General features: G+C 38.0%; 1 protein-coding gene across 3 annotated transcripts in view; it reads left to right on the top strand.

The window, feature by feature from the left end:
- The window catches only part of LOC143021007 (immunoglobulin superfamily member 10-like), a 128493-nt gene that overhangs the window by 97822 nt on the left and 14897 nt on the right, over positions 1-15774 (top strand). For all 3 annotated transcript variants that reach the window (XM_076178110.1, XM_076178109.1, XM_076178108.1), the window contains exons 5-6: positions 3068-3190; positions 4753-4899. In XM_076178110.1, the coding sequence (XP_076034225.1) occupies positions 3068-3190; positions 4753-4899 (270 nt within the window). The remainder of the gene's footprint in view (positions 1-3067; positions 3191-4752; positions 4900-15774) is intronic.

The following is a 15774-nucleotide window of genomic DNA, read 5'->3' as shown; positions in this document are numbered from 1 at the left end:
AGAGATTTGAAATAAAGACAAATATATATAAATATCATATATCATGTATATTAAATATATTTAATATGAATATATCTATATTAAAATGAATGAATATATAGATATACTAAATGAATATCTATTTTATAGGATATGGTCATATATGGTGGCGATAACTAGATTCTAAATCTAGAAGATTAGAGTCTTTATTTCACTAAATTAGGATTTCAATTTGACGTAGGTCTTGCCCGGCCGCGGTCTATTTCAATCTGGGGACCGTCGCCACATCGGAATAAAATCGCCTGACGGCAGCTAAAATAAATGCTATATTTCAGAAGTTTTCGTTCGCTGGTGTTATGTTCTATTACGAAATGTTTTGCGCACTATTCTGGAAAATAAAAACGGGTTTGGCAAAGGCCGAATGAAGATTTCACAAATTTTCGTCTTTTTTTCGCCATTGAACCAGAAGTGAAACGAAGGTTAATTGAATGTGACAATAGTAATTGAACGATCATTCTGATGTTTGACCGATGCATTATGGTTTCATTAGGTCAGATTGGAGTGTCATCAAGGGAGATTAATTTGTAATTTGTTTCGTTTTTTTTTTTTTTTTTTACCCCTCGCTCGTAAGGACCTCAGATCGATTCCACACGGGTCGCCTATGCCTGACGTGTTTCGATAGCTGGGGCAGGTGACCATTCTCGGTGATCTGACTTGAAGGCACATTGTGCTATTGGGCAAGGTTGGATCCAAGTACATTTACTTTTACTTATACCTTGACTCGAGTACAAATTTCCAAGTACTTAGACCTAAAGTACTTGAAAAATACCAAGTACATTAAGTTACAAGCAAGTACATTGTATCTAATAAAAGATTATGTACTGTACACATTTCACAAGTCACACGCGTATCACAAATATGCAGAGTCTATTAGGAAGAGGAAAAACACACGGAATCAGAGCGCTTTCGTGATATATTCACATTATCAAGGAATACAGAAAAGTGAGTATCTTAACGCGCTTTCGTGATATATTCACATTATCAAGGAATACCATTCCATTCCCTACACATTCCACTCCCCTCCACCCTCCTCCCTCCCTCCAGGAGGTGCCAAGAAAAGAGGGAGGGAGGAGGGTGGAGGGGAGTGGAATATGTAGGGAATGGAATGGGTGGGAGTGGTTTCTATGCCTTTTTCTTTTTGGCTACCCCCCGTGTAAGGAGGAAAAAGCCTTTGGTATATGTATGTATGTATGTATCAAGGAATAAAATATCTTAACTTGTTTGTACACACTTTTCTGTATTCCTTGATAATGCGAATATATCACGAAAGCGCTCAGACTACGTGTGTTTTTCCTCTTGTTAGTGGACTCTGAACAATATGTACTGTATAGAGATTCAATCGAAGTTTGTGATTATACTATCAGGAAACTACACTCGTCTGTTATCTTAAGTAGTTGGACTTAAGTACATAGCAAAATGTCTGTACTTGTACTTTTTCTTGAAAACTATCCAGGAATTTGGACTTACAGACCCTTGTACTTGGAACCAATCCTGGTATCTAGGCAGAGACTACACCGAACATACCACAGTGTGAAGTGAATGGAATAAACTTCCTGCAAAGGCATTGCAATGTAGTTCAGTTCGAAGCTTTAAGATTCGTTTAGATAAACATCTAAGCAAGATGCTGCAATGACTGCCATTTATTTTATATTATTTGTTTGTTATTATTTGTTTATTTATTATTTGCTTGATTTTAATTCATTATTATTTATCTGTCAGTTTATTATTATTTACTATTTACCTGTTTGTTTATTATTCAACTATACCTATGCATTTATTTATCTTATCTATTGATATTTATAATATATATATATATATATATATATATATATATATATATATTCCATCATCATTATTATATATTTTTTTCGCCTCCGACTTAGTTATGGACCAAAAGGACTTCTGTCGGCATGCTCCGCCTTTGTAATCCTTTTGCAATTGAATCTATGTTTCATACATCCGTAGATTATCATCGTGAGGTAGGGAGAGGGATGGGGGGAGGGGGAGAGGAATGTCTATAATTGAATTAAATCGCCTGGCGACAACCAGGATGAAGTATGTAAGGAACCCAATATTTTACGAAGTCGTTGAGATGGTCTCTGACCTCAACTACACCCCCAGTCAGGTGAATAAAATCATCTGACGACAAGCAAGAAAAATATGAAGAAAAGTCTCTCTCTCTCTCTCTCTCTCTCTTTCTCTCTCTCGCTCTCTCTCTCTTTCTTCCGTTAATTTCGTCCTTTCGAACTCCCAAAGGTCAGATCCAAGAGAAGATTAGGGAAGAGAGTGGTGGGGGAGTGAGGGAAGAAGAGAGGAAGGAGAGAAAAGAGGTGCTGAAGAAAAAGAGAAAAGAGAAGTAATATACCTCCGTTTCCAAAACTGAAATCTTCATACTTGAGAATAAGTGTGAGAATAAAACTGAGAATGAGAGTGAGAGACGTTGGACTTCTCACTGTGTTGTATTAATGTGAGAATATTTATCTCACTGGCTGAGTAGTATGAGGTGATCAGTCGCCGGTTTTCTCCTCTCCATGCGTGAAAATTTGGGAGAAATGGAGCTGAAGTTAATAGAAAAATATCTTGGTCTCAGCCCGGGGACCAAGCGTCAGCCTCTTGGGGCCGCACTACCAGGTGGAACTTACAAGTTGGGCAACTGGGAGCTTATTCCCTTCCCTTGTAGCCTTGTAGGACAACAATAAGTATGATGTATCGTAGTTATACTCATATATATATATATATATATATATATATATATATATATATATTATATATATATATATATATATATATATATATATATATATATATATATATAATATATATTACGTTGTATTCTAATCATCTTTATGAAAGTATAATTATTTTGTATGTAAATATTAAAAAATAAACCAAAGAAATGTATATTTACATGTACTATACCATAGGTTCGGTGAAATTGTCTGCAATAAAAGAAAACAAAAGCACATTCCAAAGAATAAAAATCAAATATTCTAAGGTTACCCCTCAACATGTTCGTTTTCTGTTACAGATTCACCCTCGTTCCGCCTACGCCGCTGGCCGAGTTGGGGGTCGCCGCTCCATGAGGGAACTCCCGTCTCTCTCCTCTGCATCGTCGACGCCAACCCTGTCTCGCCTTCCAGCTGGATCAAAGGTTCTCTTTCTTGTCTTCCTAGTCCTCTTCCTCCTCCTCCTCCTCCTCCTCCTCCTCTCAGTCCATTCATTAATGAAAGTCCAGACAACAAGTCTTGTATTAATTTCTCTTATCACATGTTTTGTTCATGTTTGTCTATGGGGCAGTGGTATCAGGGCCCTCACATTGGTGGGGGGGGGGGACATGTGCCCGAGGGGGTGGGGCAATTCTGGCCGGGGATGTCGCCCACAAAGGTGACAAAATAATGATAATAAAAAAGTGATCAAAGAAGCCATGAATATTTTACCGTAATCGACGATTTCGTTTTAGAATCAATAAAATGAAATATTTTTCCCTATCCTTTCTGCAATAGAGACACTAAATACAAAAAATTAAATCTGGTTATATCGGTAGCCAACAGTTAAAATGTTTACATGAAAAAATTATAAAGTTTGGTTCTAAATATCTACATTTTCACTTATATGGCACATGCATTTAGGCATGTAGGCTAAGGTCCCTGAACGGTAAGTACAATTAAGAAAATGGAAATCCTCAATATATATTCTAGTGTGCCGTCGTAATAATACCAACGTTGCTGTTGTACTTCTTTGGCTGCAATGTACTTCTTTGAGAACTGAAAATAGAATTGTCATCAATACCTATTACGGTAAAAAGTAATTTTTTGTCAATATTATTTTATTATATGAAATAACATAATATTCCTAGAATTGTCACCAATGCCTTTTACGGTTAAAGTAATTTTTGGTAAATGTTTGTTTATTAAATGAAATAACATAATATTCCTACCTATATAAAGAGTATACGAAATTATGTATACGAGCAATAGTTGTTACTCATTTCAACTACCGTTTTCTAAAGTATACGTTACAGTAACAATAGGAAGAGGATGTACATGCGAACTACACTGTAACAGTGTACCTCAGAATCTTAGAAAGGTTTTCCGAACAATTACAATGTGAAGTAATGTTGTCCAAATATGATTTGTATTCCATGCAATAGAATATGCAAAAAATTTAGGGCAAATATTTTTTCTCCAAAATTGACTTTGATGTAAACTACGGTAGACAGTAAGATGAAAACTGTCATATCAATTCATCGCAAGTAAACAAAGTATCAGTGTGATTATATCTGCTACCAAGACTGCAATGGCGGAAGCGTTTTTGGACATGAGACTTATAACAACTATTGATACCAAAACACTCTACCAAAGCTTTAAGTAAGTTGGTTTATTAACTGAACAGCCTCAGTACCCTTAAACTAGTCCTTTCACCTCACCTTGAATTCAACTGTGATTACTGTGGTCATTTCTGTATCTTATTTATTTATTTGTGTATATTTCTATTTGCTTATTTATCTGCTTGCCATTATTTATTATATTACAATGAAAAAGGATTATTTTATGCATGAAATTGTACCAGTAGAACAATAGAGGTGTTTACAAAAGGGATAACTATTTTATTCTATATACCAAAAGCTTTTTTTTCTCCCTTATATAGGTAATAGGAGGTAGCCAAAGTGTAGAAAAGATAAAAATGTTCATAACTTTTTTTTTTCCCCTGCAGAAGGTGCTGACGGAGGTACTGTCATAGGCGAGGATGGTTGGCTTAACATTTCCTCCGCATCATCTGCAGACCGTGGCTGGTACAAGTGCTCTACCCACCACCCGATGGGCAGATTCGCTTCTCACTCTGTTTTTATTAATGTCTTGCGTAAGTATAATACAAAGGCTTGTTGACTGGTCTAGCAGTCAGATATATATGTTTTTTTTCTTTCTTTTTGTAATCTCTCTGTGGTGCAACAGAATACTACCGCTTGTCTTTTGTTTTCCATTAATTTCATGGTTTGTCAATACTTGGTGGCTGCTTAAAATATCTTACTGTCAATAATGACGGATGAATTTATTTATTTAAATGGACGTCCCTTTGTGAATGGGGTAATCTTGAAACTTTTGATCCTGTTATCATACTATCACCCCCCCCCCCCATCTCAGAGTGGGGTAGGACAGTAGCTCTTTATAGAGGACTTTTAGAAACTCGCTTACTCCCAGGGAGAACTCAAACTGCCTCGACTCTTAACCTGTGTCACAAGTTGCGATACTCCAACCCACCTGGCCAGTGAGCATCCCAAATTGTGTAAAGTATTTCATATAATTTGAGATAACCTACAAGTTATCCTATTCAGCAAAACAGCATCCTGTTAAATAAGTAAATCTTCCACCTTCCCTCGTCTCTTGCCGAGGGTACAACCTCATGGACTGGCACTCAGTCCCTGGATCAGGCTTAAGTTCTTGACTAAGAAGTCTGTGGTTCTTGCTGGTTTTCTTGATACTACATAAAGAGGTCTGGAAAGCAACAAATCATAATTAAACATGTGAAGTAGTCACCATGTATTGATGGGTTATGATATTTGTTATGTATAGTGTTCAATAAGGCCTAAGAACTGTGCTTGCATCTTGGCTTGTGCTTTATATTGTACTGATGCAATCAGAATGAAATACCTTGTTTCTGTACTGTGCACATTACATTGCTATTTCACCTTGTTAATGTGGAAAGACAAACCAGAGCATATTTTGAGTTTAGGTAGTGTATTTAACCATATATGTATTATGTCAGTTACTGGTGGATTTAGGTGAAGATAAAGAAATTTAGGAAAGACTCTTCATAATAGAATTTTTGTTATGAATGGTTCAGATTACTAATTTCCATTTTTTTTTATAGAAAAAATTTAAAGTAGTTTGCTGAATCAGGTATATATGGTGCCATGCTTGTTGTTCTAGTCAGTTTCTCTTACATTTTTCTAAAACCAGATACTGTAGCTGCATAGTGCAGTACCTGTGAAAGGGTATTACCATCTATATAGAATCAATCAGTGTGTTGCTTTAGGTCTCTTTTATAGAAAACCCAAGAGTCCCAGAAACAAAAGCCACCAGATTGGCCCACAATTCAGTCATAGATATTTTGTTGTTGTCTGGGTGAGGCAAAAGTAGGGCAATGTAAGATAGATTGTTTGGGCCCTTTTGTATAGTGATTGCACCTGGGACAATTTGCGTCCATAGCCAGGTCTGATAGTGTGTGACAGTGTTTGTGTCACTAGCTTATAGTAGTAGGAGGGAAGCAGTTTTTAGCTGTCAACTGTCTTATTTGAAAAAATGAAGGAAGTACAGTTGAACTTGATAGAGATCTTGGGTCCAGTCCTAAGACATCATCAATCCCTCGGGGTTCCTCTTCCAGATGGAAGTGTGGGTGTTGCTGGGTTATGAAAAAGGACAGCAAAGAGATGATTCTTTGTAATATTCATCTTGCAGGACCATCACTTATAGGTACCTGTTATTGGACCTATACAATTTGATAAAGATAGATATGGTACATTGACATAGATTGTTTCATGACACATGATCAACATCTAAACATGCACTATGGAATACCATGCATGCTCTTTCTTGAAGGAAACTTTAAAACCTGAAAACAGTCTTATTAATCAGTCAATAAAACACTGCCTGAATGAAATTAACAATTCTACTAAACCTTTCAATAGAGTAAAATCCATAACCTTGTAATCTAACTATAGCCTGGTTACTAACTTGGATGTAAAGTGATAGACGGATAGTGGATGACTGAGGCTAAGCTTGCTAGATATCTCCAAAACCTTGCTTGAACTTATCCTTGCTTGTCCATTGACTCAAATATGAGCCCAAATCAGAGTAAAATTGTAATTCAAGCATGAAAATCAGTGTGTGCCCTCCATGCTAGCCTGTAGCTTACTCCAGGTCATTATGGTAAATTTCTACCATTCTGGTCCACCCCTACGACTGACCTCTGTGCTCCATCCTACCTGTCAGCCAGCATCTAGTACTACATTCTGTATAGTCATTCTTTAATAAACTTGTAAGTCCAATTCACCCAAGAACTCTGTTCACACAGATTTGGTAGTGGTTTCTTCTTTAAATTTTCTAGTATCATACCTATGCACATTTATAATAACTATGTTCATTCTTTTGTATGGGAGTTTTAAGTTGAAATATTTCTAATTTCTTGTATAGTATTCTTAATATCATACTTAGTATGGTTTATCTGACATAAGTAATTCAGTGTTTAATTTTTGGTATATGGAAACCATGAGGGGTCAAAAACTCATCCTGCCGATCCATTTCTTTTTGTTTAAGAAAGATAATGGTTTATGGACAAGTGATAAATTAGTTGGCTACCACCATTCATGGTAAGAATTTTTTTTTTTTCCCATATTTGGATGACGCGGTCAGACAAACTCACCTAGAGTTGTGGAAAATGTGCTGAGTAGGACTTCAGCACCATGTTGCTGAATAGTTTTGTAATTCTCTAATTTTGTTCCATGTACAACTAATTCATATTTTTTATATTAATTTTTGTAAAAAAGAAATTGTACAATCATGGGATCATACATTGATATTGTACAGATGATGCAAAGATCATGATGATAAAAAATGAGGACTGCAGATTGCTACAAAAATATCATGACAGTATATGTGTTTGGAGCCATTTTTTGGAAAAATAACTTCAATGCCAGTATAGATGTAAAGTATTAGAAATGGCATAAAAGACATAAAAAGGTCTGGGAGGAGTTTTCCAACCAGAACCCTAAAGTTTGGGTCTTTTAATGTGCATGCATGTGGTACAGACAAGATTAAAAGGGAAGAGATAGGCAGTATGTTTGTGAGATGAAAGATGGATGTGTTAGCATTGAGTGAAACTAAGTTTAAAGGGATAAGTTTGAGTTTGGGAGTGTAGTGGGGAGAGTGTCGTGTGAAGATAGGATGAGGGAGATAAGAGGTGGCTATATTAGTGAGTAAAGAGAGATAATTGTGCGGTGAAGTGGAAGGAGGTTTCTTCAAGGTTAATGTGGATGAAAGTGAAACTGGGATGGGAGATGTGGGTCTTTGTAAGTACATATTGTCCTAGTAGTGAGAAGAGTGTAGAAAAAAGGGAGTTTTTAGGTAGATGTAAATGAGTGCATAGAGGGTGTAGGGAGAAATGTCATTGTAGTGGTATTAGGAATTTCAATGTTAGGGTAGCAGATAAATCAGTAGATGGAGTGGTTGGGAAATGTGGAGTGCCAGGAAAAAATTGTAGTGGAACTTGAAGTTGGAGATATGTCTAGAAAAAGAGTTCATGATAGCTTATATAGTGTTTATGAAAAATGTCAAGCAAAAATACACATGGGAGAGGGTGTTGTGTGAATCAGATTTTTGTGGTAAGGCAGATATGGGAGAAAGCTTTAGGAAAATGTAAGAATGAATCTTTGGGACTTAATGGATTTGGAAAAGGTTTATGAGAGGGTAGATAGGAAGGCAGTGTGTGAGCTATTGCAGATATATGGGATAGTAAGAAAGCTGTTAGGAGCAGTCAAGAGTTTTTACAAGAGTAGTAGAGTCTGTTAGAATTAGAAATGGAGAGAGCAACCGGTTTGAGCTAAAGGTGGGACTTACCAGGGATGTGTCATGTTGCCATGGTTGTTCAATTTGTATATGGGTGGGGTGATGTGAGATGTAAACACAAAGATAATGGGCCAGGGATTTGAGATGGTTAAAGAAAATTGAGAAAAATTGGCGATAAGCCAGTTTTTGTTTGCTGATGACATTGCACTTGTAGCAGGATCAGTGGAGGGATTAAGGATGTTAGTGATGGAGTTTGGGACGGTGTGCAAAAGAAGGAAGTTGAAGATAAATGTGGGTAAAAGTAAGGTGATGAAATTTACAAGGGGAGAGGAGGGCAGCAAATTGGAAGTGAGTATTAAAGGAGAGAGGCTGGAGGAAGTGGATAGTTTTAGATACTTGTGTGTGAATGTGGAAGGAAAGGGAAAAAGTGGAGGCAAAAGTAGAATGTATATTGAGAGGAGCAAATAAATGCTGTGGAGGATTGAAAAGTATAATGAGAAATAGACAGTTGAGAATGGATGTTAAGAGATTGTATGAAGGGGTGATTGTGCCAACAGGACTGTATGGGGCAGAAACATGGAACATAAGAGAGTAAGAGTTTAAATGTGTTTAAGATGAAATGTCTGAGAAGTATGGTAAGGGTTGCTAGGTTGGATAGAGTGAGAAATGAGGAGGTGAGGAGGAGAGCAGGGGTGAAAAAGGAGTTGGGAGATAGGGTTGATGAAAGAGCATTGGGATGGTTTGGACACATGGAAAGAATGAGTGAGGAAAAATTAGTAAGTGTGGAAAGCAGAGGTGGATGGAGTGAATGTAAGGGGGCAATCAAGGATGAGGTGAAAGGGGCATTGGGAAAGAGGGAGATGTCTGTTGAGGAAGGAAGGGAGAAGACAGAAAATAGGGGTGAGTGGAGAATGGTTGTGTATGGATGATGCTGTGATGCAAGGAAGGGAGGAAGTGGGGGATGGGGGGGTTAGGGAGTATGTGTGAATGATATTCTGATGCAGCCTTAAGGGATTTCTCCCCATCTTCTCTTTTTCGGCATGAGGGGGCAAAGGGGGAGTTCCTGATTAAATGAAGTGGCCTTGCTGTGGATGTGCTGTGTCTTGCTGCATTGCCTCTGACTGAGGGTAGTGGGCAAGATGCAGGGATGACCCATCATCCAGGAGGAACCAGGAAAAGAGGGAGGGAAGGGTGGTGGATGGGAGTGGAGTGGGTGGGGGATGAAATATGTGGGAGTGGATTTGTGCCTTTGACTTTGGCTACTTCCCTTATAAGGGGAAAATGCCTTTGGTATATGTATATATTAGAAATGGTAATTTTTTTTACCATTAATGAGTTAATCATGGGAAAGAGAGACAGTTACAAAAGTAAAACAGAGAGGAGGAGTCTGTGAGTGGTTGTATGGATAACTTGTCAACCAACAAACATATCGGCAGGCGTGCGGGCAAGATGTAGAAATTGTTGACAAACATAAAAGAGGATTTTTACGACATGGACAAAAAAATTGCTGAAAAAATTAATAGAAAACCATTGATTGGACCATGTAATGTTGGTATGGTCTCCTCACAAAATGATGACTATAGATAAGATCAAGAGAATACAAAGATCAACAGCTGGATTGATGGTCCTGGCGTGGCAGCGTTTTTGTCCTGGGACTGCCCCCGAACACGAAGAGCTGGGGGCCAAATAGCCACAAGAATACCCTGCCACCTACCTTTACATAAGTAGCACCAATTCCTGGGAGTAGTTTTGGGTACCCAGGCGAGTATTACAACACTTTTTCCAACAGTGAACTTTCACTTCTCCAGCAATTATCCATCTTCTTCTACTATAAGCTGGAGATGTAGAGAGCAACCCTGGGCCCATCACAAACTATGCATGTCCAACATACTCCAAACTCGTTACCTTGAGCCGAAGACGGGGCTCGGTTCAGTGCAGTTCATGCAAAAAATGGGCCCACCTCACTTGCGTAACACTTGCTTACATAAAACAATACACAAATGCCTGGACCTGTTCTACATGTCTGCCCCATAACCTCACTCCCACCATCCCACACCCCCACCCTTGCCATCCCCCCTCCCCTGCCCTCCTCCCTAACTGCTCCACAATCTCCTAATCCTGAACCTAATCCTCCCCCATTTATATCCTAACCTCATACAGCAAATACAACACATACAGAACACACATCAACATCTTACAATGTAATTTTGATGGTATCAACACAAAAAACACGAACTCGAACACTTTCTCAAACAACACAGCATACACATTGCCATCATACAATAAACAAAACTATGACATTCACAAAAAACACCTTCATTTCATAATTTCACTGCCATTAGACAAGACCAGACCAACGGGAACAGTGGTGGACTCATCAACCTAATCCACCAATCCATCTACTTCATGGACACAAGTATCATCACCAGATCTCTCTTTCCCACAGACAGAACCACTAAAACCCAATCAATCCAAATCCAAACAGGTAATAAATTCATGATCACAATAGTTAACGTTTACATCCCTCCCCCACAGTTCCAAACAACTTTAGGCCTAACCTCAACCAACTTGCCACCATCCCTAACCTTATCCTGGGTGGTGATTCAGCGCTAACTTGTAGGCCCGGTATATCAACAACACTGACATGGACAGAAGGCTTGATCTGCAGGCACAACTCAACTAACTTACCATTATGGACAACACCCATAATCACACACATATCCCCTCCTCTTCTGTCATCACCTTCTGTTCCTGTTTAACTGGAAAGTGGTCAAAGCCCTCGAATCCAACCACATTTCAATCATTATCACCACTAAAACACGATATAACCCAGTTGGCCACAGACACACATACACAAATTACAAAAGAGCAAACTGGGAAGCTTCTCTGAAGAGACAGAACAATGTATTGAGACACTGAATACTACACCAATCATAGACATAGACACTTCTGTGCACACCTTCAATATAGTCGTACAAAGTGCAGACAAGAAATACAACCCAAACTTTACACCAGAAACCCAAAATCTTATCAGACAATGTGACACACTTAAATACAATACCCCCACATCTATCCCTCAGAACATAACAGATCAAATACAGCCACTAAATACTGAGGTCAACAACAAAATACATAGACAAAAAAATGCTGAATTGGCAAACATTTGTCAACACAATCACAAAACAAACCAAAAAACTGTAAAAGACACTGAGCAGCATTACATTATCCAACAGTAATGCAACATGCAGTCACACAGCAGTAACCACAATAACAGTCAACTTACCCTCAGACAGACAACATGTAAACACTTATAAATCACTTTGCAAAGAGAAGCCATCTCACCCCTCACCCTAATGACCAACACATCATTGAACCACCCAGCACTTCTAAGCTACCAGAAGAGGCTGGATGACTGCATTGTGAACAGCTGCCCAGGATGTAACACTTCACCCCATACCATACAACACATAATGGAAGACTGCATTATACACAATCATGCACACAAACAACACAACATACACTCTATAAAGGATTTGTGGGAAAACCCAGTTTCGGCTGTGGCATTCCTTGGGGAGACGGGACTGCTCGGACAGACAGTCTAGGGAACGACAACAACAACAACAACATTAGAAAGACTTTCCAACAGACCCAGACTACATCTATTCATAGACAGCCAGATGAAGCATAGAATCCATAACCTTAAGCACTCATTTGCCTGTAGCCCAGACAACATGAATAACATAAACCTAAAACACCTTGGACCAACATTGCAAACTGTAGCTATTCATACAACACTATACCAGACACCTGGAAGCATGGGGAACTCATCACAGTCCCTAAACCCAACAAAGATTCAACAGTTTCAGCATCACACTTCTCCTCACCCCTTCTAAAGTCATGCAATGCCTCATACTACAACTCATCACACCATATGCACCCCTTGCTGAATCACGACATTGATTTAGACCACTACACTTCACAAACACTCTTCTAATAAGCCTCACACAAAGAGTTTTCAATAGTATCAATTCAAATAAGCAACCACACACAGAACACTTCTCACAACACTAGACAAGTAAAAATGTTGATGCCATCCCCCATCACAATTGCAGAAACAAAATTTACAACACAAAAAATGCTCAATAATACTAAAAGGTGGCTCGCCAATTATCTGGGAAGGTAGAAATGCCTATGTGTCATATAATGAACAATTATCACATACCAGAAAATTTAAGAGTGGAGTACCACAGGGGTCAATTCTGTCCCCCACACCTTAATCTATACATAGATTATATACCCATACCCCATACCTCAGAAATACAAATCTCTTCTCATGCAGATGACATAACAATTATGTGTATGCACTGTAATGCAGACAAAAGCACAGAAATACTACTAACATCCTCAACACACTAGACACCTTGTTCACCACAGATCAACTTAAAATAGCCCCAACCAAATCTGCAGCCACACCTCTCACCAATTGGACAACAGAACAAAGATACATACCACACCTCTTTATCAACAACATTCTCATACCAGACACATATACACCCAAGATTATTGGCATATCATATGATACATTCACATCATTCAAACAACAGATCACAAACATATGGACAAAATAAACACCTAGACTTAATGCACTTGAATCAGTTGCAGTAACAACATTTGGACAAAACAAAGAAACTATTATTAGTCTACAAACTACGCATATGCTCACTGATGATGTGGGGCCTAATTTAAGACCCACAACACCCCACAGACCATACAAAATAAAGCCCTAAAGACAATTACAAGCTGCACAAATACAACGCATACAGACCATTTACACCATGAAATGAAAGTCCTCAAACTCAATGATCGCCTTGACATGAGGCACATAAACCCTTACCACAACTACAAACACAGCACACCCACTACACTACATAGCAGAATACCCATACATGCCAAGAAACATCAAAAGAACACCCTAATACCTATATCACACACAAATACTCTCTTCTCTTCCTCCACAGCCACCAGCCTCCAGAAACATGTCCATAATCATATCACTTATTGCTCTAACAAACTGAAAGACAACACATTGCTGCTTGCTGCATGTCAGACCCCCATATATCCATCCCTTTGAATCATCTCTCACCCAAAAGGACAGAGTCTAACTGATCAGACTGCAGTGTAACAACCATCCAACCCTTCTCAGCTACCAGAAGAGGCTGGATGACACATCACAGATAACTGTCCAGGTTGCAATACTTCACCCCATACCATACAACATATTATGGAAGACTGCATTGTACACAATCACAGATGCCAACAACACAATATACACTCAATAAGGGATTTGTGGGAAAACCTTGGTCCAGCCATGGCATTCCTCAGGGAGTGAGGACTGCTTGACCACAGTTAAAGGAACAAGAACAACAACAACCAGATTGATTCCCAGCCATGCAGATAAACCAAACAATAGACTAGAAGTATTGGACATTGCATCATTAAAAGAAAGACAAGAAAGCGGCAACAGGATGATGGTATTCAGGTCTTTGAAAGGAGTAGACAAAACTGACATATCTCTTGTTTTTGGATGGGCATGGGAAAATTTTTAAGAAGATCACATATCTGATGCATGTCAAGAAATATAATTTTCCATCCAAATGTACCACTCCTGGAATAGCCTAGAATCTATAATTTTTTTTTAAGAAGATCACATATCTGATGCATGTCAAGAAACATAATTTTCCATCCAAATGTACCGCTCCTGAAATAGCCAGAATCTATAACAATAAAAGATTTAAAACTACCTTTGATAGATGGTGAAAAAGAGATAAAACCTCATGAGCATACTTCTTTTCCTGTGTACTACAAATAGGTAAAATCTAGCTTTGGTTGCTTATGCATTAGTCAGTTTTATGCACAAAACATCCTCAGTATATATCACAAAATTAAGTCTTTTATCAGTATGATTTTTAGGTTTAGTTTCAGTAAGTATTTTAGTAGAAATATATGATGGACTATCCAAGCTATTTGAGAATTTCATAAGGTACTTATAATCTACCATAGTTTCAGATAATGAAAGGAAATGTATATTGTAATGTATAAGCATATTTTTTCCATTTATTTTATTTTATTTATTATATATATATATATATATATATATATATATATATATATATATATATATATATATATATATATATATATATATATATATATGTACAACACTGAGTGGGTCCCAGTGAACAGATTCACATGTATCAACCACAATTCACTTTAATTCTAAGCCATTATCAATGTTCATGGCTCAGAATTAAAGTGAATTGTGGTTGATAAATGTAAATATATATATATATATATATATATATATATATATATATGTATGTATGTATGTATGTATCAAAACTAAAACCATAGTCAGAACAGAAGAAAAAATTTGAAACGGTGAGTGCATACATTTTGACTGTAAGCTACAGTCCTCTTCAGTAGTACAGAAAGACAGGAGTGTACTGTATTTATATAGCACTCTCTTACAAAAGGAGGGACAGGGGAAGGACTAAAGGACACCTACCTTTACTCAAATGGTTACCTAAGAGTCATGCAGTGTAGGGTCAGGTGGAAGATACCTGTTAACCCCTTCCATACGGTGCCGCACACGTAGGCGTCATGGGGAGCGAGTGTATTCGCGAGGCTGCCATATCGGCGTCTTGATTATATATATTGTAGTCGCCCCTCCATAATGACATTCTTTCTAATTCTTTTGTAATCGCATTTTCTATGGTTATCAGAATTCACGGGTGAAGAGAGAACGATCAATATAAGCGGTGACGATATTTTATGATGCGAGTATTATTACGACACGTCGTACGGCTGGCATTGGCTGCTGCCACCGAGATCTAAGTCCATGACGCCTACGTGTGCGGCACCGTATGGAAGGGGTTAATGATGTTAGTGATCAAAAGTATTGACTCAATGCTGGAACACCTCTGAACTCTCTTGCCTGTATCTGATTGAATGTTAATGTTCATTCAACCTTGTTCCTAAGTTGCTCCCTGTCTGGCCAATGTATACTAAATTGCAATCTTCGCAAAATAAACACCTTGATTGTGTTGTCACCTTTGAATATTAACTACTTTTTTTTATGATGTTTTGGTAGTTGTGAACTAAATGTAACTTATGC

Source organism: Oratosquilla oratoria, chromosome 41, assembly GCF_046742065.1.
Source record: "Oratosquilla oratoria isolate Oo_2021 chromosome 41, ASM4674206v1, whole genome shotgun sequence".
Lineage (NCBI taxonomy): Eukaryota > Metazoa > Arthropoda > Malacostraca > Stomatopoda > Squillidae > Oratosquilla > Oratosquilla oratoria.
Note: the sequence above shows the minus strand (reverse complement) of the source record. Positions and strands in the feature narration are given on the sequence as shown.